The sequence below is a fragment of the Budorcas taxicolor genome, chromosome 20 (assembly GCF_023091745.1).
Source record: "Budorcas taxicolor isolate Tak-1 chromosome 20, Takin1.1, whole genome shotgun sequence".
Taxonomy (NCBI): Eukaryota; Metazoa; Chordata; class Mammalia; order Artiodactyla; family Bovidae; genus Budorcas; species Budorcas taxicolor.
The window spans coordinates 69,391,750-69,416,076 of NC_068929.1; the positions used below are offsets into that span (position 1 = coordinate 69,391,750).

The 24,327-nt window shown below is 55.4% G+C and overlaps 1 protein-coding gene across 2 annotated transcripts in view; it reads right to left on the reverse strand.

Annotated features, from left to right (window-relative positions):
- Nucleotides 1-23,476, reverse strand: part of TENT4A (terminal nucleotidyltransferase 4A) — a 40,322-nt gene extending 16,846 nt beyond the window's left edge. For both annotated transcript variants that reach the window (XM_052659004.1, XM_052659003.1), the window contains exon 1: nucleotides 22,728-23,476. In XM_052659004.1, the coding sequence (XP_052514964.1) occupies nucleotides 22,728-23,476 (749 nt within the window). The remainder of the gene's footprint in view (nucleotides 1-22,727) is intronic.
- Between the last annotated feature and the right edge of the window lie 851 nt (nucleotides 23,477-24,327).

Below are 24,327 nucleotides of genomic sequence, written 5' to 3' on the forward strand. Positions count from 1 at the left end.
GCCCGCAGGATCGCCTCCCCACACAGTTCACCTGCACGGACAGTCCAAGCACTCAGTTTACAAGCCACGTGAAGCCACTGAAAGCCCAGACAGGGCGGGGCAGGAGACAAGCCCTACACACCCTTTTCACGGCGCGTCGGCAGTGTCAGCGAGGCCACCACCCATCAGGGACCTAACTTGGAGCCCACCATGTCTAATTTTTCAAATGAAATGCCACCCCAAGCCTGCTAGTGCTTAAGCCATGAGTCCAGTTTTTAGTCAATCAGAAAAGGTAGTAAGTCATACCACACTGAAATGCGGTAATTTTACCAAAATAGCTATCAAATTTCCAAGACTTAAAGGGTAAAGCTTCTATCATCTCAACAATGACTGAGAGCCAATGACATCCTGAGCCTTTTCCCGCAACCCTTCCAGTGGCTCAGATGGTACGTCGTGAGAGCTGTGAACCACAATTTCCCGAGCTCAGCACGGTCATCAGCAGGAACAGACGTGCCAGGTAAGTGACCAAGCCAGGGACCCTCCTGCTAGCGAGCATGTCAGCCCTTGTTCCCAGCACCTGCCGGGAGGCCGCACGCACCCCTGGGTCAGCCGTCTGTTGGTGAGCAGTCAGCCCACCCCAGCACCAGGGGCACACACTCCCCTGCAGCTCAGCGCTATGGATAAGAGCAGAGCACAGAGGTGCAGAGACACTGACTGAGGACACAGGCCTGGAGGAGTCAGGCAACTGGCTGGAAGACTTGGAAGAAGAACAGCAGAGCCGATGCGGTCAAATCCGAGCTCACGTTCCACACATCTAACATGTGAAAGCATCAGGAGACAGGCCACTCCAACCCCCCAGACACCACCACAGAGTGGAAAGGACAGTTGCGAGAGACACAGCCACACGCTGCCACCCCTCAGCTTCCCGGGGCCTGCCCTCAGGGCCGCGTGTGACCAGCGGCGGCGTCAGATGGCTGTTGACTTGCCTTGTCCTGTTCCACCAGTGAGACACACTGAATGTGTGTCTGAGATACGTAATAAACCGCATCTATAAATTCACAACTGCTGTAGCACGTGTCAGGAAGAGGATGCTTGCTTTGCCTCTGGGAATAGAAGGGATCCTGCTGGAGGCCTGGCTGGACAAGAAGGCTCCGGTCCACCCTGGGGCTCTTCCTCCAGGCAGGCAGAGCTGTGGCTCTGGAATGGGAGGCCCCGATGGTGCAGAAAGACATGACAAGGTCTGACAACCATCTGGACAGATCAGAAAGCCCTGCAGCTGCCTCCTCCGGCTCAGGCTCTTGGAGGAGCCCTGAGAGGAAGGAAGCTCCAAAGGCAGGAGAGGGCTGGGGGGCAGACAGAGACACCCAATAGGGCCTGCGGGCGGAAGGAGCAGCGCCCCCGCCCCCACTAGGCATGGGGGTGGCCGGGAGTCCGGCTCAGCCAGGGGAACGCGACCACCAGGACAGGGCACCTGCTCACGGCCTGTCTCAGCACTGGCTTGGGGCAGGTACTCCATCAATACGTGTGGGATCAATCAAGTTTTGATCAAATACATAGTCTGCTGATGACCTCGTCACTGAAGACCTGGCCTTCCCTATACAACGTCATCAAAAACGAGCACACAGAAGGTGTCTGACTCTTGCACTGGATAGCTCAATGCGTGAGTACAAGTCACCTAAACAGCCAAGTATCCTAGGAAAAGGTACACAGTCCTAAATAAAACAGCTGGGATGCTGCTATTCAATATGGACATAGGTTTAAGTAAGCTCCGGGAATTGGTGATGGACAGGGAAGCCTGGTGTGCCGCAGTCTACGGGGCCGCAAAGAGGCAGACACGACTGAGCGACTGGACTGACGGACACCACAAGCATCATCCACCAGCCTAAGACACAGCCTGTGACGGTCGGGACAGCACACTCCCACACCGAGCGCTGCCAACCACACCAGGACACGTGGCAGGGCCTTCTGACGATCGCCGCGTCCGAGAGTGAACACGCACGCACCCTCAGTTCTCCAAAGGGGTTTACAGAACTGTGGCCAGGAAGAGGTTTGATCTTTTCTACTCAAGAACGAAAATGAACATGCTTGCTCTTCTCTTCTCACACAGCAAAACCTCTAAGGAATCTCACAGCTGACAAGACCTCCGCGTAAAAACCACACTCAAGTCTCGCATCAGCATGCAGTTTAGTCATCGTGTCTCCCGGGGCCCGCGTCACCTGTTCCCACATCTCTCAAGGAAATTTCTATGCTGTGACCGTCACAGAACCATCTCCTCTATCATGAATCAGAGAAGCGGGATCGCAAAACCAGCCAGAGCGACGGTAACCTGGAGGGCCCAGGCGCTTAAAAGATCAGGGACCTCCTGCTCCTACAGGTACCAGCGAGCCCCGAGAGAAGCCCCGGGGACCTTCTCAGAGAGTTTAAGAGCGGCGCACCCACAGCCCTTTCGCCTGCCCCTTCCCTGGTCCTGGCACTCTGGGGTCAGGGAACCATCACTCTGACTTTCCCTCTCTGCAAACTGAATCCTGACACAGTATCTAAGAACGCAAGGCAGGCAGATTCCCGCCTCGCTCTCCATCTGAAAACGTGATACAGAGGCAGAGCCAAAGTCTTAAACGAAAATACCAAACAGAAGAAAAACCAAAGGGAGCTCTCTCAGCCTTCCAGACTCCACCCCGAACATGGCGATCCCAAAGACTGAGACAACCGAGTCACCGCAGAGAAATTCATCCAAAAACACGTGGCGCGTAAACTGTCAGCTGCACGTGGCAGAAACAGGAAGGATCTGTTCAGAAAGACCAAGGCACTCTCGGGCTGAACCGCACACTCTGGGGTCAGCTGATCATGGATCTGACTGAACGAAGGTTCCCTCACTGAGCCTGAAACACCTGGGCTCTGGCGTGCACACACACACACACGCACACTCTGTGTTCACGTAACTCAGTGAAAGGTCCAAGAGGCCACAAGCCAAGGGCTTCCTCCTCCAGGTGATCGACAAGCTGGCAAGAGTGACCACCTCCTACTCTATAGACACCTGGGTGCTGCTGGAATTTGGGGGTTTTATTAGAATGTACTCATCTACATATAAATTGAAAAGTGAACAGGACTTCCTTGGTGTCCAGTGGTTAAGACTCTAAGTTTCCACTGCAGGGGGCGTGGGTTTGGGTCCCTGATTGGGGAACTAAGATCCTGCATGCTCCATGGTGTGGCCAAAAAATAATTTAAATTGTGCATAATTAAAAAATAATGTTTAAAAAGTAACAAGGAAAAAAGATGCATTTTGGAGGAAACACAACTGAGGAAGCACATACAAGTTCACCCATGAGTGTGCTCATTACACCGCTAATTGTATTTAACATCCGGAAAGAACACTAAATACACACAGAAAATGGAACAGGAAATGGCAACCCACTTCGGCGTTCTTGCCTGGGAAATCCCATGGGCAGAGGAGCCTGGCAGGCTACAGTCCTTGGGGTCACCAAGAGTCAGACACCATGCAACAACTGTTAAAGAAAGCGTTATGGTTCTTGATATAATTTATATACATACATACTGCTACATTCACAAAACTGTGACTTAATAGCTCAATAAGACCATGGTAAATAACGGTGCCTGATTAGAGCATTTTCCAAGTAACTGATGTAACTTGTAATTGGGCAAAGACTATTATTCTTCCATTATCACAAAAACGTACTCTTTTTTTCCCTTAACATTTCAATGTGTCTAAAACTGGGATGCATCTTTCAATCAATGGCTGAGCATCAAACCAATTCAGACTTAAGTATTTTTCTTTCTTCACGGTACATTTCATAACAGTACACCTCTAAGCTGGCTGATGAACAGAAAGTTGTCTATATGAAGTTTATATTTCAATTTCAAATGGGTCAAGTTCCTGCAAGTAACGGCACCTCAGATCCAAAGGAACACGTGAATTAGAAGCTGGCCACAAGGCACCATGGGGAGGCAGTGAGAGCCACAGAGGATCACGGGATATGAGGCCTGACTGTGACTCTGCAGACACTAGGCAGAGAATGGCCTCCGGAAACCTCTGCACAACACAGACCTCACCCTCAGCTAAGGAGACCCGGGTGTCCTTGCTGCCCATCACAGGGTCTGAAGGCGTCACGCACGAGGAGCGGAGCCCAGGATGGCTGTGTGTGGGGCGGCTCTAGCCTCTGGAGAGATGCCATCAGCTGGGACGTGGTGGGCAAGCCTTGCTGGCAGGTGAGGAACTAAAGGCAGTTCACGCCGTGCCTGCGAGGCAGGCTCTGACACACTCCAGCCCTGGCGACGGGCCATGAAGGCCACACGCGGCTTCAACAGTCAGGGCGGAAGACTCTCAAACCGACACGACACCACGGAACAAGTCCTGAACTGATGCCCTTCCTGGTTGTTTTAAGAAAGATGAAAATGGTGCGACCAGAATTTTCGGCGAATTTTAATTAAGGAACTACTGGAAAACAAGCCTCTGAGGCCTATTTTAAAATGTACTTTTAATCTGAATATTAGAAAATAAGATTCACTGAAAAATGAGAAAAGACATTTCTTATAATCATTCTCTTGTAAGAGTTCAAACCCACTCAAAAGGTAATGACTTTTCAATTTTTAGTACCTTAGTACATTAATTAGCCAAATTAATTTTTGCATTTGTTTCAGTATCTATTTAGTAAATACCTGGTACATGGCTGCTGTACATATTTATGAAATCCAAGTCAGTGAATTTTTTAAAGAGCAAAAGACAGAATTAAGTTGGGTACCAAACTATGTCATTTCACAGCTAATACAGCTATTCAAGAGAACAGACGACCCATTCCAGGAGGAGGATTTTCGCCTGCAGAAGCTGAGCTGGCATGGTTACATGGCTTCCGACATTGGCTAAATCTGAACCAAAGCCAGCGAGGGCTGGCTGGTTCCGAAGGGGGCGCCTGGCAGCAGCACCTCCCCAGCCCAGGGCCCTGGCACCCAGCCCCAGGCAGAGAGGCTCCTTCTCCCACTGCCAGCGCGGCACAGTCTGCAAGTGGTTCCATGGAGACATCTCTGCACTCAAACAAGAGGGCAGGCGATGCACCGCAGCAGGCAGGAGACACGATTCCACAAGGGACCAGAAGCGAAGACAACGAAATGTACTTAGAACAGTGTGGGCAGGAGTGGGGCAAACGGGAAGGCCAAGCGCTTGCCGACGCAGGTCTGCAAGGGGGAAGCACAGAGGGCTGCCTGTTCCCCTATATGTGAGATCCCTGTGGCTTTTTCTAAGGAAAGCCACGGTCAGAGATCAGACTTCATTCATCGCTTAGGAGGAGAAGAAAAACAAGACGAATGAATACAACCTCCTCCAGCTCGGTGACAGGACATTTCAGCGCCCATGCCCACCATGCTCTTGGGCACTCAGTCGTCCAACTTCCCCACCCCGCGGTCCCCACGCCCCGGCCCCCGCCCCCACAGCCCCCCTACTGCTGACCACGAGTCACCCTCCCTTTCACACCCTCCATGAACCTGGTCAATTCCAAATGCCTGTGGAAAGCCAGGCTTTTTGATTACAGTGAAAAAGGCAAAAGAACCTTCCACTGTTGACATATTCTCATTCTCTCTCTCCCCCACTCCTTCCAGCTCTCCTTACAAGCCTTGATAAGCCAGTGGATTCTCAGAAACTGAAGCGCCCTTCCTCAGCTCCACAATGTTCATGTTCTGCATTTCTGCCACCAACAGTACCTTGGTGAAAAGATCTGGAGTGAACCACTGGAGCCTTAGAGGAGATTTTCAAGCCACCAGAATTCTCTTACAGTGAGAGCCCGGCGCCCGACCGCCGACGGCACGAACAGTCCTGCTCCCCCTGCGGCTGCAAAGCACAGGCTCCTGGACAGACAGACCTGCAGGGGATGACCAAATGACTTCTATTTTGGGGGTGGACAATCCTTTCTAAAACATGGTTAGTGAGCTAATTACAAATCATTTGCATTTATTTTTAAAGAATGTTACAGACCAATCACTATCTCTACCAACTATTTAGAACACTGTGAATGAGACCGTCAAAGGTTAACTTTTTAACCTAAGCTCAAAAGTGTAAGGAGACTGAAACCACAAGGTCAAAAGCCGGTGTGCCTCCAAAGTGCTCTGAGTCGTTGCCAAACCAGGGCTCCCACCACCCGCCTGCGGGGCCGCACCTCGGCCTCACTGCATCCGCCAGCACCCACCTGTGTCCAGGGACTCCTGAGAGCACAGCCCTGCAGGAAGCTGCGGGGCCTTCACAGTGCAGAGAGAGGCCCTCTGGAGAAGCTGCTGCCAGGGGAGGGTCCTGAGGGCTGAGTGACTGGAGGAGGAGGAGGAGGAGGACGTAGTGATGGACGGGGGACCCTGGGGCGCCAGGCCAGGCCAAGGCCAACCCAGGACAAGAGGGCCAGGCCAGAGGGCTCTGCAGCTCAGGAATCGTCAACTCTGTCACCCTGGTCCATGCAAATTCAGCTCTTGGCAGAAGCAAGCTTTCAGACTTCCCTGGTGGTCCAGTGGTTAAGAATCTGCCCGCTGATGCAGGGGTCACAGGTTTGACCCCTGGTCCAGGAAGATCCCACATGCTGCAGGGCAACTAAGCCTGCAGGCCACATGACTGAAGCCAGGCACCTGAGAGCCAGCGCTCCACAACGAGAGAAAGCACACCCTCAGCAACAAAGATCCAGCACGGCCAAAAATAATTTTTTTTTTTTAAAGCAAGCTTTCTCTCCCCTTCCCTCCAGAGATCTGTCCTGGGATGACTCACACAGAACTGCGTGCAGGCGACGTCCAAGCACCTGAACTGAGGGAAGCAGAGGTGCCTGTGTGTGGATCAGGGGAAGTGCCTCTTCACCCTGGCAGACCAAACCCAACCATACTGCACACGCCAAGCAAGGGCCCTGGGGCTCCAAATGGCCCAAGAACCACAACGATCTCCTCTTCCTCACAGAGGAAAGCAAGAGGTCAGATATCAGAAGCTCTTAATTAATCATGGCAGAGGCAGTTAACTTAAGGCATGTCTTTACAAACCCACTGCGAGAACAGAAAAGACATGCTAACATAATTTCTACACAGAGAAGACTGGTAAGACACCTGAGAGCTTCCCACAGACCAGGACGAAGCCAACCTCAGCATTTCACAGATGCATGAGCAGAGATTCCTGTGGTTACAACTGCTCAGAACCATTGCTCTGCCAGGATGCACCATGAACTGCCACAGCCACCAGCTGGAGCAAGCCAGCAAGGAACTCCCACTCACTAAGCAAGTCCTCAACCCGTCACGGGATGCAAATGACCAGTGGGGCTCAGCCTCCTGACACTGGGGTCCTGAGGAGCCTGCATGCCCTCCAGGACCCATAGTCTGGAGGAGCTCACAGCCAAGAGGCTGCCAGGGCAAAGGGTGCCAAGAAGGCCCCTGGCTGAGCCACACGCAACAACTCAGGACCCCACCACCCAGCCCCGCACGACAGCCGCAGCACAAGCCCTTCAGGCCGCAAGGCTCAGAGGGAACCGCCCAGCCGTGCTCCTGGCTCCAGGAGCTGGATCATTTCTCAGATAGAGACAGCTACATCTTCTGTCCTATTTCCAGACGTGCTTACACTCACGAAGGTAAGCTGGGTAATCTTCTGGGCAGCAATATGGTTAAGAGTCTGAAAAGAGTACTATTCTGGGAGACTACACAATGCTATCCACGTTGCCAGCATTTTCACTAGCATCTCCCAAATAGTCTTTGTTGTTGTTCAGCTGCCAATTCATGTTCAACTCTTTGTGACCCCATGGACTGCAGCAGGCCAGGCTTCCCTGGCCTTCACTATCTCCCAGAGCTAGCTCAAACTCATGTCCATCGAGTCAGTGATGCCAGCCAACCATCTCATACTCTGTCGCCCCCTTCTCCTCCCGCCCTCAATCTTTCCCAGCACCAGGGTCTTTTCCAATGAGTCCACCCTTCCCATCTGGTAGCCAAAGTATTGGAGCTTCAGCATCAGTCCTTCCAATGAATATTCAGGACTGATTTCCTTTAGGATCGACTGGTTTGATCTCCGTGCAGTCCTAGGGACTCTCAAGAGTCTTTTCCAGCACCACAATTCGAAACCATCAATTCTTTGGCACTCAGCCTTCTTTCTCGTGGAACTCTCACATCCGTACATGACAACCGGAAAAACGGAAACTTTGATTATATGAACCTTTGTCAGCAAAGTGATGTCTCTGCTTTTTAATACACTGTCTAGGTTTGTCAAAGCTTTTCCTCCAGGGAGCAAGCATCTTTTAATTTCATACCTGCAGTCACTGTACACAGTGATTGTGGAGCCCAAGAAAATGAGATCTACCGCTGCTTCCACTTTTTCACCATGTATTTGCTATAAAGCGATGGGACGGGGTGCCATTACAGTCTTTCAGGCAAGTATTATTTGATCAGGACTCAAACCCACAGCCCTGCAGCTCATGATCCTGACCTTCAGCCACAGGCTGGGGAGTCACGCTCAGCAAGTCGCCCAACACACAGACACGGGCAGAAATATGCACGACAGGCTTTTATAAAAAGTGAAAAGTTGTATCTATCTATTCCTAGTTATTTGAGAAACAATGTATTCCATCCTTAAAAATTGTTTAAAAGAGCCTTTTGAGACAGGAGGAGCCATTTATCTAGAGTTAGATTTAAACAAACATACAAAATGACCCATTTATGACACATTTAAAGCAGCGTTAAAAATGAGAAAGAAATATGTTAAGAACAGAAAAGTAGCATGGGTCGTTTTTTTCCCTTATTTTCCAAATTTCTTCAGTAAGTACTATACTGCTTTTATAATCAAAGCCAAGAGAAAGTGTCCCCATGCAGGGTTAGTGACTGACTTTACTCCAAAGAGCAAAGTCAGACACTGCTGAGCTTCACTCCTCTTCAGGCGGGCCCCCTTCAGCGTCCACATTAAGGCCAAACCCACGCACGCACTCCCTCTGGCTGGGCCCCTGCCCGGCACCTGGGGGCCCAGGGGCCTCTTCCTGTGCTCATCTCCAATGCCGTGGAGCCCTAGAGCTCTGGTTACAGTACGCCCAGGTCACTGGCTTATTAGCAGAGAGACAGGCCTTCTAAGAAAGCCACCCTACAAGCCCAGAACCACCTCTGGGACGTGGATGACTGAGCGGAGTGGACCAGCAAGGAAGGCGACGTCCACCACCCCGGCTGGTCTTTCTGGCCACTCCATACCAGGGACTGCCGGCTGGCTCCCCGCTGGCCGGCTCCTGTCAACAGTGCTGCTGCCCGAGGGCTGTGTCCGGTGGGACTGTGAGGCTGCATGCAGACGTCGCATGTGTGCTCCCTTGTGTCTGGGTCTATGGGACCCCATAGACTGCAGCCCACCTGGCTGCAGTCTGTCCATGGGATTTCCCAGGCAAGAATACTGGGGCAGGTTGCCATTTCCTCCTCCGGGGGATCTTCCCAAGTTAGAAACTGCTAAACTTCACTAGCAGTGTTATCGTATCAGTATTCTTACTATGCAGACAAGTAACTGACACACACGCCTGCCTGCTGGGGCCACTCACCTGTGACAACCTTACGAGCACGACCTCAGAACCCCTCCCCCTCCTGCCTTAGAGATGCTCAGGGGCTGGCATCCAGCCCGAGCCTCGCGGCCCACACGCAACCTGCTGGGAGGAACCCGAGGTTCACGTGTCTCTGCTCGTGCTGCTGCGAGAGCCCCCTGGAGCCCCAAAGCTCCCCAGCGTGCCCCCCGCCTCCTGCAGACCTCCGCCCAGCCAGCTGCTCCGTCCCTGGCCCCGACCGCTGGGCAGCGACGCCAGACGCCGTGTGCACCTCTCCCCAGAGAACGCTGGTGGCACACCTGATGGAGGGCGCTGCCAACCACCATCCATGTCCCCGGGACCCAGGGGGGCACTCGGTGAGCCTGAGCCCGCTCCCGACAGACCATGCACGTGACCACGTGGGCGCTCATCACTGCCAGGCGCCTGTGCGCCACTGGCCACATGAGAGCCAAGTCTCCCCACATGCCCATATGTCAGCATTTCTCAAAGTCCACTGTAATTAAAGCTACTTAATTTCACAGTATCCAGTATTTGTGTATACATCAAAATCAAGTGTGACCTATGATACCAGAAGAATAAAAACATAACTTTTAACTATCAAATGTTTACTTTCCATTCAGTCGGCAAAAGGTCTCGACGTGTGTAGAGCAGGCTGTAAATCATTTGTTCCAGTTCTGCCCAGCATGAGGGAGACACGTCCACCTCGCGAGTCTCAGGGTCGGGCCCCGCGTTTTGGCTCAAGACACCAGCAAAAGCACACACCAGCCTCCCAAGGCCCCCAAGACGACCAGGAAAACATTTTACAGAAAGGGGGTGACACAACAGCGCTGAAAACGAGGAAAAACAGGCAGGCAGGGAGGACAAAGCACAGAACTCACTGGCCCCGAAGGTTTAAGTCCACACTGAAGACCAGAAAGCAGACGCAAGTCATCGTCTGGCTCCTTCGGCCAACCCCGGCGGAGCAGGCTCTGACCCCGGCAATGGAGAGCACCAGACAGAGAAAAGCAGGCCATCATCTCGTGGAGCTGGGTCAGGGCCGTAGAGGAGGAAGCCAAGCAAGCAACTAAACCAACCCGAAGCACAGCACACCCTGCAGAGATTCCGGATGGTGGCCACGGCCAACGTCACGGCTACTCCACAGCGTGGGGTCAGAGGCAGCCTCCCAGTGAGCTGGTGCGAGAGCTACGACAGAGGGCAATCGCAAACGTTCAAAGATCAGGGCAGCCCTGCAGGCCAGAGGAACCCATGCTGCCTGGAGCACAGAGAGCCTGGGGCCAACACACTGGCGGCGAGGGCCGGCCATCCCTGGGCTGACCTCACCTCAGAGCAGACGGACGCCAGGCCTGGAGTCCATGAAAGGACGGGAGCTGGGCCCCAAGAAGCCAAGCTCTTCAGGGGACGGGCTTCAAGCCCCAAAAGGTGGCCCACAGACTCGCCCCAAGACTCTCCTCTCCACCCAGGGGCCACGGGTGCCAGAGAGCCCGCCAAAGACACAGCAGCCCCTCCAGCCTGCAGACGGCCGGGAAGGGAACATGCCAGGGGAGTGGGGGGGCTCAGACACCCTCATGCCGCATCCTCAGGGACCAGAGCCCAGGACCACGGCACAGCAAACCGAGAGGCAGAGACCAGGGTGCCGGAGGCCACCAGGGCGGCAGCCCAGTGCAGGAGCAGACTCCGGCTGGGTCAGGAAAACCCACTCCTGTGCCTCATGCTATGGAAAACCTAGCTAAGAATGTGGTCATACACACGGGGCGAAAGGAGGGTGAGGAGCCACGGGGAGCACAGGGGAGCCGCTGCAGCCACAGCCTGGGAAGGGCCAGTTTAAGGAGGGCGGACAGAGAGAGGAAAGAGAGAAGGCAGGCTGTCCACGTGGAAAAGGTGGAAGACTCCCGCCAACAGGAAGATGAAACCAACAAGCACCCAGCACCGAAAGTCAAGGAAGAGCCTGGTCTGAGGATGGCAGGGCGGCTGCAAGAAGGCCTGAGGCAGGGCCCATGCCGCAGAAAGGACCAGGTAAGGACGGGAGGCAGGCTCGGACAGGTGGGCATCCAGAAGCAACCAGTGTCCCTAAGCAGAGCTCTGTCTTGCCTCAGATCTCTGACAACACCAAGAGACGGTGGGCAGCACACTGAGGTCACAACGCTGGCCCCCAGCAGGCTTCGGGGAGCACACGCCCCACTGCAGACTGCGGGGGCGGGGCGGGACCCCCGCCGCTCCGGGCCTGTTTACCCCGGGAAACACAGCATCATCATCAAGACTCAACAAGTCCACAGTGCTCAGAACGGGGCCTGGCACTCAGGAGGAGCTCCATAAACGAAGGCAGTGATCACAGTGATGGAACAAGACACCAACGTCTAACGCGCGGCTACAGACAACGGCGCCCGTGTCAGGAGGTGGGGACGGACAGAGGGCCATTTCGCGGGCCCTGCAGACGGGCACCTTACACGGCTCCGGGCGCGGCAAGCCCAGCGCCCGCTCCCCACACGTATGGGCAACAGTGAGGGCCTCGTCCGGGCGGACGGACTACCAACTCTCCGTGTCCGTGCGGTGGAGACAGAACGCGGGAACACGGTCCTCTTCCCGTAAAGCCACTCATGCCACGATGAGGCCCCACCTGCCCTCATCCGAGCCCATCACCCACAAAGACCCCACCTCTTACCACCACCACACCACGTGCACTAGGGCTTCGACACGTGACTCTGGCGGGAGGCAACTCCCCAGCAAGGGCTCACATCTCTGTATGGCAGCAAGCAGACGCAAGTGACCTTATTAACCTTGTTACTCTAGGGCTCTCCTGGTGGCTCAGTGGTAAAGAGTCTGCCTGCCAACACAAGGAACAAAGGTTCGATCCCTGACCAGTGAAGACCCCACGCACCCAGGCCTCGGAGCAGTGAGTCCTACGCACCACAGCCACGGAGCCCGCGCTCCAGGGCCTGTGTTCCAGAACAAGAGAAGCCGCGACGAGATGCATTGCAACTAGAGAGGAGCCCTGCCAGCCACAACTGGAGAAAAAGCTCATGTAGCAATGAAGACCCAGCACAAAAATCAATAATTAAAAAAAAAACAACTTTTAATCCAACTTTTCTTTACACTTAGCCACATAAGGTTTTCATCATCTTTTTTATATTCTTCATCTCCACAAGAGCTCTTAGAAACTATTATTCTATTTGATAGTGAATCCTACTTTCGCTTTCAAGCAAAATTAATAATTCAGTAAATTGTATTTAAGGAACACTGAAGTACATCTGCTGATAATGCCATGTGTCCATCCAAATGGGACTTAGAGAGATGTCCACAATGGCAGTCACCTGAGGGCCTGTGAATATTTCCCGGTGGTAGGCTTGAGTGATTTTAAGCTTTCTACTTTTTACCAAAAAAAACACACAAATCTGTTTTATAAACAGTACCATTATTTAAGTCAGCCTACAGCACACTCAGATTCAGCGGCTTGAGCCTCACGCCCTCTCCTCCTCCTGGAGAGGTGGGAGCTCGGGAGGCCCGCGATGACTGATAAACACCACGACATGCACTGAGGACCACTGCCGTCCCCGCAGCAGAGGCCCAGCTGCCCTGTCCAGCTGCCCCGGGACGGAGCCGTCTTCCCCAGCCCAGCCCGCTACTCACTTCCCAAGGGCTTACTCTAAAACCCATCCTGAGAGGCCAACTCTGCAAGCTTTCCTTCACTCCAGCCTTAACCTGTGACAATTCTCACAGGTCCCTGGTCTCTGGAATTTGGACTCAGCTCTGTATTCTTACCTCTAACCTTCACCTTGCACTGAGGTTTGCACATCGGTTCCTCGTGAGTCAGTCTTTGACAGAGATACCAACTCTTCAGACAGATTCATCATCCACTTTTTTCCAGGAGATAACTCGTAACAATACTTTGGAATCCCTTTGCATTTCACAAGCCAGGCAAAGTATCCTCTTTCCTATATTTCAGTCATTTCCAGAGTTATACCTCAAGTTTTTAACCCGTCTGCTTAAGTTCAGAGGAGATGCCTCTGAATAACAGAATACTCTCTGTGCGCTGCACCAAGGCTCCCCTGACTGTTCACCACATTCCTTCCTCTGGGCCTTCCCGAGGGCACCAACCCCTCCCCAGCAGGCAGTGGGGAAGCGGGGTTTCTTGTCCAGCAGGCCTAGGCTGAGGCGTTTGCCTGTTCTTTGGCTTTCTAGCTGCACCCTGGGCAAGACGCGTCATCTACCAAGACTTAACCTGCTCTTCACAGTGAGCCCAAGGACCTGGGAGGAAGCGGGAAGTGAGAGCAGCCCTGACACCGAGGTGGCGGAGCCACACGCTCGCCAGCCCTGCTTTTCCATCTCTCCGTTGTCTTCTGGAAGAACCCAAGTCAACAGCTCCTCAAACCCTTCACTGTTCATAGACCCCGACTTCTAAGAACAATCCCAATGGCAGGAGTCCTGCGGCCTTCACCACAGCTTCCCCAGGCAGTTCCAGAATGCCTGGGAAACTCCTCGGACCTCAGAGGCCGGAAGGGCCCCCAAGCCCCCCAGCTCTGTCACTGGTCATCAGATCTTCAAAGTCCTGAGGCAGGGAGGGCCTGGGTCGCCCTCCCCTGGTCTGCTCTCTCCAGGAAAGCGAAACAGCAGATGACCCACAACAGACACACTGCGGCCAGGTGTGCAGAGCTGTGAGCTCCAGCCCAGTCTCCAGCTGTCTCCCCAGGGTCAGCGCCAGACTGACACTCCCACGGGCAGCACCTCTGGCCAGATCACATTGGCCTGGGCAGGCTGTGCTTTTCCGTCTACACAAAAGGAAAAGGCTTACAGGGAGAAACCTCATGTGGGGCGGGCGGGGATAGCGAGACCACCCAGCGGAAGAGGCTGGGATGCAGGAGACTGCCGCCCACTTGCTGGAGCAGACCCCCCGGCCGTCGGGGTCCTCCGCCAGGAACCCAGTTTATGCTTTGTGCACTCTGCAGATGCCAGCCCTGGGAAAGGAATTCCACTAGAAACTCAGAAACACTGTTCCAGGGCTTTCTGGTGGTAACTTGGTGAGCAGCATGGCTTCTGCTGGTGTGAGGGTTTGGATTTATTTAGGCAGCAGTTACTGAATCAAGCACTGTGTTTTGAGTAAAGAATCTTAAGTTACTGCAGTTCAGTGCTGTCCAACGTAAAACTGTTTAAATTTAAAGTAAATTTAACTACGATGAAAACCCAGCTCCTCAGTCCTGTGAGTGTCAGTGGGTCAGTGGCCCCCCACGCTGGGCAGCACAGAACCAGGTCCCATCCTGGTCCTGTGGGCGGCGTGGCCCTAGTTCTGACCCGCCCAGACTCTCACCCCGCTTTCCTGCACAACACACAGCTGCTATTCAGTCGCAAGTTGTGACACGATCTAGAACACGTGCTGAAGGCTGCAAGGAGCTCAGAGAAACAGCATAACACCCGCCCCTTCTACTCAAGACAAGACCAAACTCCCAAAGGCTTCTAATCAAGTTACACAGGGCAGCCCCCACATACCCGGTAAATATACACAGAGGACCCTGGAAGCTCTGGGAAAACAGGACGCTTAAACCTAGAGGACACAAGACTTGGGCACTGTTTAAATTTTTAAAAGCAGAAAAGTTTGTTTGGGACCAAAGGGAGAAAGCGTTTCCCAGCCTCGGTGGGGCTATCCCAGCCGTGCCCCCGGGCCGCCCAGTGCCCTGTAGCCGTCTCTCCAACACAAAGGCTCTGGCCTGAGGGGGAACGCTGCCACTACTCGGTTGGCAACAAGAACCATTTAACTTTTGGTTTCGATTTCTCTAGAGAAGAGGGAGGAACGAAACCAGTGGCCTTCCTAACTCCTCCATGTGACAACTCACCCGGCTCGCCTTTTATGTGACAGGCCCGGCGAAGGGGCGGGCCCCCTTCCACAGTGGGAAACTGAGGTTCAGAAGTCAGGACCCTCAAAGAAGCCAGTCACATCCAGACAGGAAAACCAGGCTACCCGAGATGGGGCTAACCCAGTGAGCTCAAGGCCTTGCACATGCTTCCCCACGCAGCCACCACCATCAGGCAAATGTTTTGATTTTTCATTTCCTTTTAACTCCTCCACCCTAGCCATTCCTTCTGATTCCCAGGATTCCAGAATGTTAAGATCTGAAATGCCTTTCAAGGGCTTCCCAGATGGTTCCAGTGGAAAAGAACCCACCCACCAATGCGGGAGACATGAGAGACACAAGGTTCAGTCCCTGCGTGGGGAAGACCCCCTGGAAGAGGGCACAGCAACCCACTCCAGTATTCTTTCCTGGAGAACCCCCACGGACAGAGGAGCCTGGCAGGCTACAATCCATGGGGTTATAAAGAGTTGGACACAACTGACAGCGTCCGAGCAAGCCAGCGAGTAACGTGTGCGATGGTATTTCTAGCGAAATCCCTTCCAGATGTGAAAAGATAGAAACTACCTACAATCCACCTGTTACACTTAAGAAGAAGTTCACTCTCATCTCCAACCACACAGAGCTGAAACGGCTATGCACAGCAGCTGACTTGGGAGTTAAAAGGAGCACAAACCCACAAGAAAAGGACATGGTTCGGATAACTGAAGCCAATCTCGGCCAAGGGGAACCTCAGCGCTGTCCACCTGTGAGTGTGGAGAAGGACAGACCTCCGCGCAGAGCCGCCTCAGGCCGGCGTGGGTCCAGCCTCTGCCGTTCCTCTCCACAGCAAAGGGAACCCAGGCCTCAGAAGCCCAGGGCATGTGGGACCAGGTCACAGGACACCCACTGGGCACCAAGCTTTCTACCTCCTCATGTTAGGTATTAATTTCATAATGAGAGAGAGACCAGCTAAAAACTAAATGGAGATGCCTTTCTAACACCAAATAGAATTTTTGTTGAATGTTCTGTTTTTCACATTCTGGGTTGCAAAGCGTAAACCTGACTTCACCACTTTTCAGGAAAGGAGGCAGATACACTGTGATAAATTTTACTTCATTCTGCACTTAAATAACCTCAGTTAGCAATAAAATCTTCAAAAATTCTAAGAAAAACAGTGAAAGTTATTTTTAGCATTTGGTTTATTTCAACTCAGCAGACTTGCCACACCTGCCAGACTCTCTTCCTTTCTTTCTCTCATTCATTCGCTCACTCGCCCACCAGACACACAGCAGCAGTGCACATAGTGTGACTGTGCCTGGTGCTGGGAATCCAGGCTTGGACACAGCCCACCCTCCCCCAAAAGGACACAGGAGAGTTGACGCCAGTTCTCAAGAGCAGCAGTAACTCCACAGGCAGGGGGAGAGCCCTGAGGCGGGGCTTCTGAGCAAGGCACCAGTCCCCAAACCTGGGCTAGGTCTTCTGAAAGCATGGAGGGACCGCGGGGTAATCCAGGGGTGATTGGGCAAGTCACCGGCCACCCTCCCCCGGCACAGGAAAGGCACCTTCGCTAAGCAAGCCAAGGCAGGACACCTCACACACAGGACTTCTCAATCACTGAGATTTTTGTATGTCCACAACATTCACATAAACTCTGCTCAGATAACATATTTTAAGAACAGTCCACATGAAAGGCACAGACAGGCCCTCAGAGCTACGGTCGCTCTGGCTGCCCAAGTTCAGTGGTGACAACCAGACCAGAAGACAGACAATCTGCCAGTCATAGTGACGGGCTAGTGTCCAGTCAAAGGAGAGCAGTGTTGGAAAAGGACAGCGCAGCCCAAGTCCCCAGGCAGACAGGTCTACCTACAAGAGAACACCTCCCCACCCACACCCCGGAAGATCCAGAACCTGTGGCCATGAGGAAATGCTCGTGGCTCCTGGGACCATGCTGTAGTACTGCAAGCCCTTAACACAGTCCCCTGGTGGGCCTGAACCAACTCCACAAGTCCTTAAAGCAGAAGGCTTCCTGCAGCTGGCAGAGGCTACCGAAGATTCAAAGCCTGGCAGGTCTGAAGACAGAAGGACCAGGAACAAAAGACACTGGTGGCTTAAAGGAGCTGAGAGAGGCCCCAGCTGGCGGCCAGCAAGAAACCAGGGACCTCAGTCCTAGGACCCTGAGGGAGAATCACGCCATGACAGGAGTGAGTTCACAGACGGCTCCTGAGCCACAGCGGAGGATGCAGTGGGCAACCCAGGACTTCAGCCCAGCGAGCGCCCGAGTGGAGGAGCCAACCCCCAGCCCACCCTCCGACCCACAGAGCCCGTGAGACAGTCGGTGAGAGCGGCGGGCAGCCCGGAGCCTGGATGTGTGTTACACAGCAGCAGCACACTAGGTGTGGCGCTGAAAGCTCAGCGTCAGAAGTCGCACGTGCAGTGCACTGTGGGCGGGTGTCTCGGGCTATCCCGATTAGAGCCCACCCACCTCCCCTTCCTCCACTGCCAGACCCCCTGCGCAGCCTTCAGAGCAGAGGAACCCTGCCGGGCCAGCTGGAGCCTTCTAGACAGGCCGGCAACTGTTCCCAGCAAGCACTGTGGCTTTCAACAACCCGGCTGCTCCCGGGTTCAGTCAGCCCTCCTCCCACACCCCGTAAGCCCACGTTCTGGCTGCATCATCAAAACCAGGTTTGTGAACGCGAACATCACAGGTTTGTGTCTGCCTGTTTATGGCAATCCTCTTTTACTCCACAACCAAAAAAGCCAAAGCTTAAACCAGAATCACATTAACAACAGCATTTTTCAAGGATGACTGCTACCTCTCCTTCCATTCACATGAGCCCACTTAAAACGGGGACCAAAATTTAAAATTAAATGGCAAACAAAAGGAAAGTCTGACACTTTACTTTGACAAATCTTCAATTATGAAATTTTTTTTAACTTCATAACACTGAAGACTTCCTTTTAGGAGTGCACAGCCCCACCACATGCCATGTCTCAGCAGCCGCAGTGGCCCGGCCTTGGCAAGGCTTTTCCATCCCACCCTGCCCTCCACACAGGAGCAATCGGGAAGCCATTTTACAAAACATTCTGAGGGCCCCCATTTCAAAGGCCCCCTCGCCAGCCGGTGTAACAAGCTGCCCCTCCACTTCCAGGACTCTGTCTTGCCCCTCCCTCCCTCCTCCTTGGCAGCCCCTTCCCTGAGGGTCAGCCCATCCTTGTTTACCAGCGACCAGGCGCCACTCTCCCTGAGTGTCACAGCCAGCACCCTGAGCGAGATTTCAATTTCACTCTGCAGAGAGACCAGCCATGGTGCAAGGGGCAGGAAGAGCTATGTGACTGGCACGCAGGTAAGTGCCTGCACGGCAGCGGATTTCATGAATGGCCTGGGCAGCAGCAAACGCATGCCCAGCGCATCGCCCTTGCTGCCCTCCACAACCAAGGGCCTCCGGGGATGAACACTGGAAAAACCAGGCCCAGGTGTGCCACCTTTCAAGGCAGATCTCCAAATACCATTCCCGCGAATCCCAGCACGTTCAGAGGACGACATCTAGATGAGACGAAGGCAGGAGAGTGGAGACAGCCCAGGGTCCATGGCAGTCATGCTGGGCCTTCCCCTGTGCCCTCCCACCGGTCCCGAGGACGCACCAGGGGAGGCAGCTTGCTGGACCGCAGGCTGGGCCAGAGGGAGGGGCGAGGTCATGACCTCCTCCAGGCGCTGACTCAGGAGAGTGGGGAGAAGGGAACAGACCCAGGGCAGAAGGAATCCGGACCAGGTCCCGAGGGAGCGGCTGGACACCCCTATGAATGACACTTGTTGGTGTCTCGGACACTCAGGCTGAGTGAATTCTCTTTGGGGGAACAGAAGACCTTTAAAAATGAAACGTCCAGAGACCTGAGGGGAGGCTGCTGGGTGACCCCACACACGCCGGCAGGCCTGAGAGGGCAAACTCGGAGCCCGAGCCTGGGCAGGACCCGATGGCAGGCTCGCCAGGCCTCCTCTCTCATCCCAGGACCTCCTTCCCAGGGGCCCACAGAGCACCAGGGGGGATGTGAGAGCGGAACTGGGGCCCACACCCTGACTTGCTATGCAGGACTTTTCTTTACCTTGAAACTGAGGTTTCTGAAGCTGCTGAGGCTGACCTGGGCAAAGTTCAGCGAGGTAGGCAGAGGCCAGGTCACAGGAGCCCTGAACCTGTCCGCCACCTGCCTGCATCCCCAGGTCAGCAGCCCAGGCAGAGCACCCCTCCCATTGCCCACACGGTTCCCCAAAGACTGAGATTCAACCAAAGAAACAGACTAAGAACTAGAGGCAATGGCAGCTACAAGAGAAGCATGTGACCTTCTCTACGCTGAAGTTCTCACCCTCGTTCCCATCCACTTTCACATGCTTTTTCTTCATATGAAGACAGGCTGGCCATCTCTCAAGGCAGCCATCAGGCTGAGTTCCCAAGGGCAGAAAGCTCCCCAAGAAAGGAGGGATGGTGCCGGCTGCTACAGGGGCTGCCAGGCAGAGGCCCAATGGGGTTCAGTGGAGGCCACTCAAACTCCTGCCACACCAGCAAGTGTGAACCATTTCTGGAGGGCTGCAGACACCATCCTTCCAGAAACGCTGTCCGGCAACTTTTCATCAACAAGAGTCTCGTCTGCTGGGTGGACAGCGGCTCTCTGACCTCAGTTCCTTTTCTTTCTAAGCCACAAGGGAGAGGTGTTCTGGTGGCCTTCCTCATCTCTCCAGAGAAGTTGGTGACCAGGAGCAAGCTCCAGACACAGATCTTTCTCCACACCAAAAGGTGAGTTCCCAGAAGCCCAGCAGGCCGGCGGACATGACTGACCATCAGGAAGGCCTCCTTCCTCCCCCCACAGGCGAACCCCCCAGCTGGACCGCTGCTGGGGTGCACTCCGCCTCCTCTTTGCCCTTCTAAAGCGGCAGTCCGCTAGGATTCAGAGCAGGGAACCAGGTGCTGGACATTCACCCTTCAAGGCACAGGTGGGCAATCCAAGCAGTCTCCTCCTCTAGGCAGGGATGGAAGAGAGTAGACAGACCCAGGGCCACCCACAGAGTCCCACGAGGAAGGGGGAAAAAACCCCACCTATTTAAGGGGCTGAAAGGCAGAACTCCTGGCAGCTTGGGAGCCCACTCTTCAGCCCTGCACCTTGCGGAGCTGAGTTCTAACGGACTGGTGGGAGTGGAGGAGGCAGGCCCCCGGAAGCGGAGACCCCAGAAGAGCCTGTAGTGGCAAGCAGGGTGTCTGCTCTGCCTCTAACCTAAGGGGAATGAGGGAGGTGGGCGGGGTGGGCCCTGACTGAACCTCACTAGAGAGGATGACAGCCCACGAGAGGGGCCCCCGAGTCAGGGTCCCAGGGCCATAGCCCACGCCAACCCCTCCCCTAGATGCCAGCACAGCGCCTGGCAGGTCGTGCGCTCCTTAAGGAAAGACAGCAACCCATGTGCCCAGGCTTACTAGAAACTACAGGCAAGGACACCGCTTGCAGAGCCTGAGCAGGGCCCACAAGAGCATCACACCCAAAGCTCTACAGGTGAAGACCACACGTCCTCCTATTTTCCTAGGGCTCAGACACAGTCAATTCCAGGGGAGACAGGCTGGAAACCTACAGCCACCCCCCACCACCTCTGCTCAGAAAGTTCCACAAGTAGCAACTGGAGGGAGACAGCAAGAGGAGGTGGGACTCCTACTCAGGGCTGAAGTACTAGCTCAAACTGAAAGTCGATCAGTCGTGTCAGACTCTTTGCCACCCCGTGGACTATACAGTCCATGAAATTCTCCAGGCCAGAATACTGGAGTGGGTAGCCTTTCCCTTCTCCAGGGGATCTTCCCAACCCAGGGATCGAACCCAGGTCTCCTGCATTGCAAGCAGATTCTTGACCAGCTGGGCCACCAGGGAAACTCAAGAATACTGGAGTGAGTAGCCTATCCCTTCTCCAGTGGATCTTCCTGACCCAGGAACTGAATCCGGGTCTCCTGCACTGCAGGCAGATTCTTTACCAGCTGAAATACCAGGGAAGCCCTAACTCAAAGGCTTCAGGAATTTCTGAAAGTAACTTGCTTCCAACCCACACCAGGTGAAACAAACTGCAGAAAGAGCAGCTATTACTGTGTATCACACATGCTTTAAAGTAGTATCAACTTAGGTTTCACAACACATTTCAGAAGAGAATAAACAGACCTAGAAGATAAACAATTAGTTACTTTTACAAATAATCCAAATACCAAGCAACTGTGGGATTTATAAAACTAATGTTTTACAACCTTAACACCCTGAAAGATCCTTACGTGACCTTTAAATCAGCTCCTAACTGTACAAAAAAGTTTATAACTTAAATCCTAAAAATGCTGACTAAAAAAAAAAAAAACCCTGCCTACAGATACCTTGTTTCCAGGTGCTCAGAAGAGCGCAAGAAGGGCTAGGTAAGTAGCACTCACACCTCAGACAGCCTCACCTGGGACAGCTCCCCCCCACACACCCACCTTCCTCACAGGTCCTGGCCTCTGTAACTGCTCTAACCTTAAAAGGAACTTCTAATCCCCATTAGGCTGATGTGGAAATGCTTAAAATAGAGATGACACTTCCCAGAGAATAACCAATAGCTACAAACGTTTTTTCACTTTTTCTGAACACTACTAACTTATTAAAAAAAAAAAAAACTGCAGAAGACGCTATTTGGCAATTTCGGCACAAAATTAAACCACAATATGCAAGCCCCTTCACGAGAAAGTCGTTTCTAAAGTCGCTGTTGGTTAAAGTGTATCGCTACCGAAAAATCTAGTCCTGTTCTAAACGGATTTTCGCGGGGGGTGGGGGGTAAAAAAGTTAACATTTAACCAACATTTCCCTTCAACTTGATTCAAGTTCCCGACAATACTAAAAAGCCTCTGCAAGTTAACATAAAACACCCCTCTGCATCCCACTTGACAAAAGGTCCCTAACCTGGCGGGGGCGGGGGTAGTATTGGAAAGTATGCGACCTCCTTTCCAGTTTGCTAAGTGGCTTCAGTGGTGTCCGACTCTGCGACCTCATGGACTGTAGCCCGCCAGGCTCCTCTGTCTATGGGGATTCTCCAGCAAGAATACTGGAGTAGGTTGCTGTTTCCTTCTCCACCTTTCCAGTTTAGCCAGCGAGAAAAGGAAAACACCTGCACGCACAGAACGCAGTGGGCCCTTTCCTGCACCGTCAGTTCTAGAATCTCAACACACCGCTCGTTTATACTCTGAATATGAAAATAAGGAACTAAAAAAGCTCCTCGCAGAGTCGGACCTCGGCTTCCAACACCCACCCTTCAAACGAGGTGAGCGCGCCGGGTGGGGACGTCCGATCGCCCGCGGCGCAGCCCCGGGAGAGCCCTCGCGGCCGAGGCCGCCCCCCTCCCCGGCGCCCCGCCGCGCGCACTCACCCCTGGATGCCCGGGCTGTACGCGCGGCTCTTCCACGGCGTGCCGGGCCGCGGCGCCTGGGGCCCGGGGCCGCCCCCTCCGCTGAGCGCGGCCGCGCGGCTGCCGGACAGCAGGTAGTTGAGGCCGTACGTGCTGGCCTTGTTCTCGCGTTTCCGGCGGCCCGGGTGGAACTGGTGCTGCGGCGGCGGGGAGCCGGCGGGCGCGGGCCCGCGCGGCCCGGCGTGCCCGTTGGGGGCGCTCGGGGGGCCGTCCGCGAAGTGGAAGAAGGCGCCGCCGCGGCCACCGCCCGCCCGGCCGAGCGACGCGCTGCTGGAGGACGAGGAGGAGCAGCCGGGGCTCTCGGTGCCCGACTCGGCGTTGGACGAGGAGGACGACGACGACGACGACGAGGACGACGACGACAGCGACGGCGACTTGTGCAGGCGCCGGGCACCCTCGGCCGCGGGCCCGAGCGCCGTCAGCAGCGCGGGGGGCAGAGCGGCCGCGCCGGGCGCAGGCGGCGGCGGGGGCGGCGGGGGCGACGCGGCGGGCAGCGCGGGCCCCCCTAGGCCGCCGCCGCTGCCCGGCCCGGCCGCCCCCGTCCCCGCCGCGGCCGCCGTGTCCAGCGCCGGCGAGTTGAGGCAGAAGTAGGGCGCGAAGCCCGAGCCGCCGCCGCGGCCCACGCCCTGCGAGGTCTCCCAGATCTGCATCCACAGGGCATTGGCTGGCCCCTTCTGCTCGGGCTGGATCCAGGCCACGCGCGGATCCATCCACGCGCCCGCCCCGCGGGCCCGCGCGCCCGCCCGCCCCGCCCCGCCCCCGGGCCGCGCCGCGCCGCGCACGGACGGACGGACGGACGGGCGGACGGACGCACGGGCGGGCGGGCCTGAGCCGCGCCTCGGGCCGGCTCGCTGCGGCGGCTCCCGTCGGGGTCGCGGCTCGCGGCGGCGGTCTCTGAGGAGACGAGGAGGTCCCCGGGCAGGCGGCGGCGGTGCTGCTGGGGCCTGTCAGGCTCCCTTCAGGCGGCGCGGGGGCCGCGGCGGCGTTCCACACGGGCCGGCGGCGGAGGCCATCGAAGGGGGGCGGGCCCAGGCGCCGCGCGGCCCGGGACCCGCGGGAGGGCGGCCGCCGCCGCGAGCCGGGCCCTCAGGCGAGCTCGCGCCGCTAGCTCCGCGTCCCTGCCAGCAGCAGCGGCGGCGGCGGCGGCGGAGGCGGCGGCGAAAAGGCACGCTCGGCGGCGACGGGGCGCGGGTGAAGGAGGGGGCGCCGCCGCCGCCTCCGCTCCAATGAGGGGCGGGGAGGGAGCCGGGCGGGGGGCGGGGGCGGCGGGCGGGCAGGAAACGCGGCCTCCCGTGCCCGGGCCCGGACGCCAGTGCGCACGCGCAGCCGATTTCAAATCCTCACTAGACACCGCCGCCTGGGTTAGCGCGCCTGCGTGCTGGCGTTCCCTTCCGTCTGAGGAGGGCGCGGGGGGAGGGAGGGAGCGAGGGGCGGGGCACCGCGTCGGAAGGATACGCGACGGGGGAGGGGCTGGAAAGAGGGGACGCCGGCTTCGCGGGCCTTTCTAGACCAGACTGGGGCTGCGGCGGGGGCAGAGGGGAAAGCCGCGAGGCGACGCACC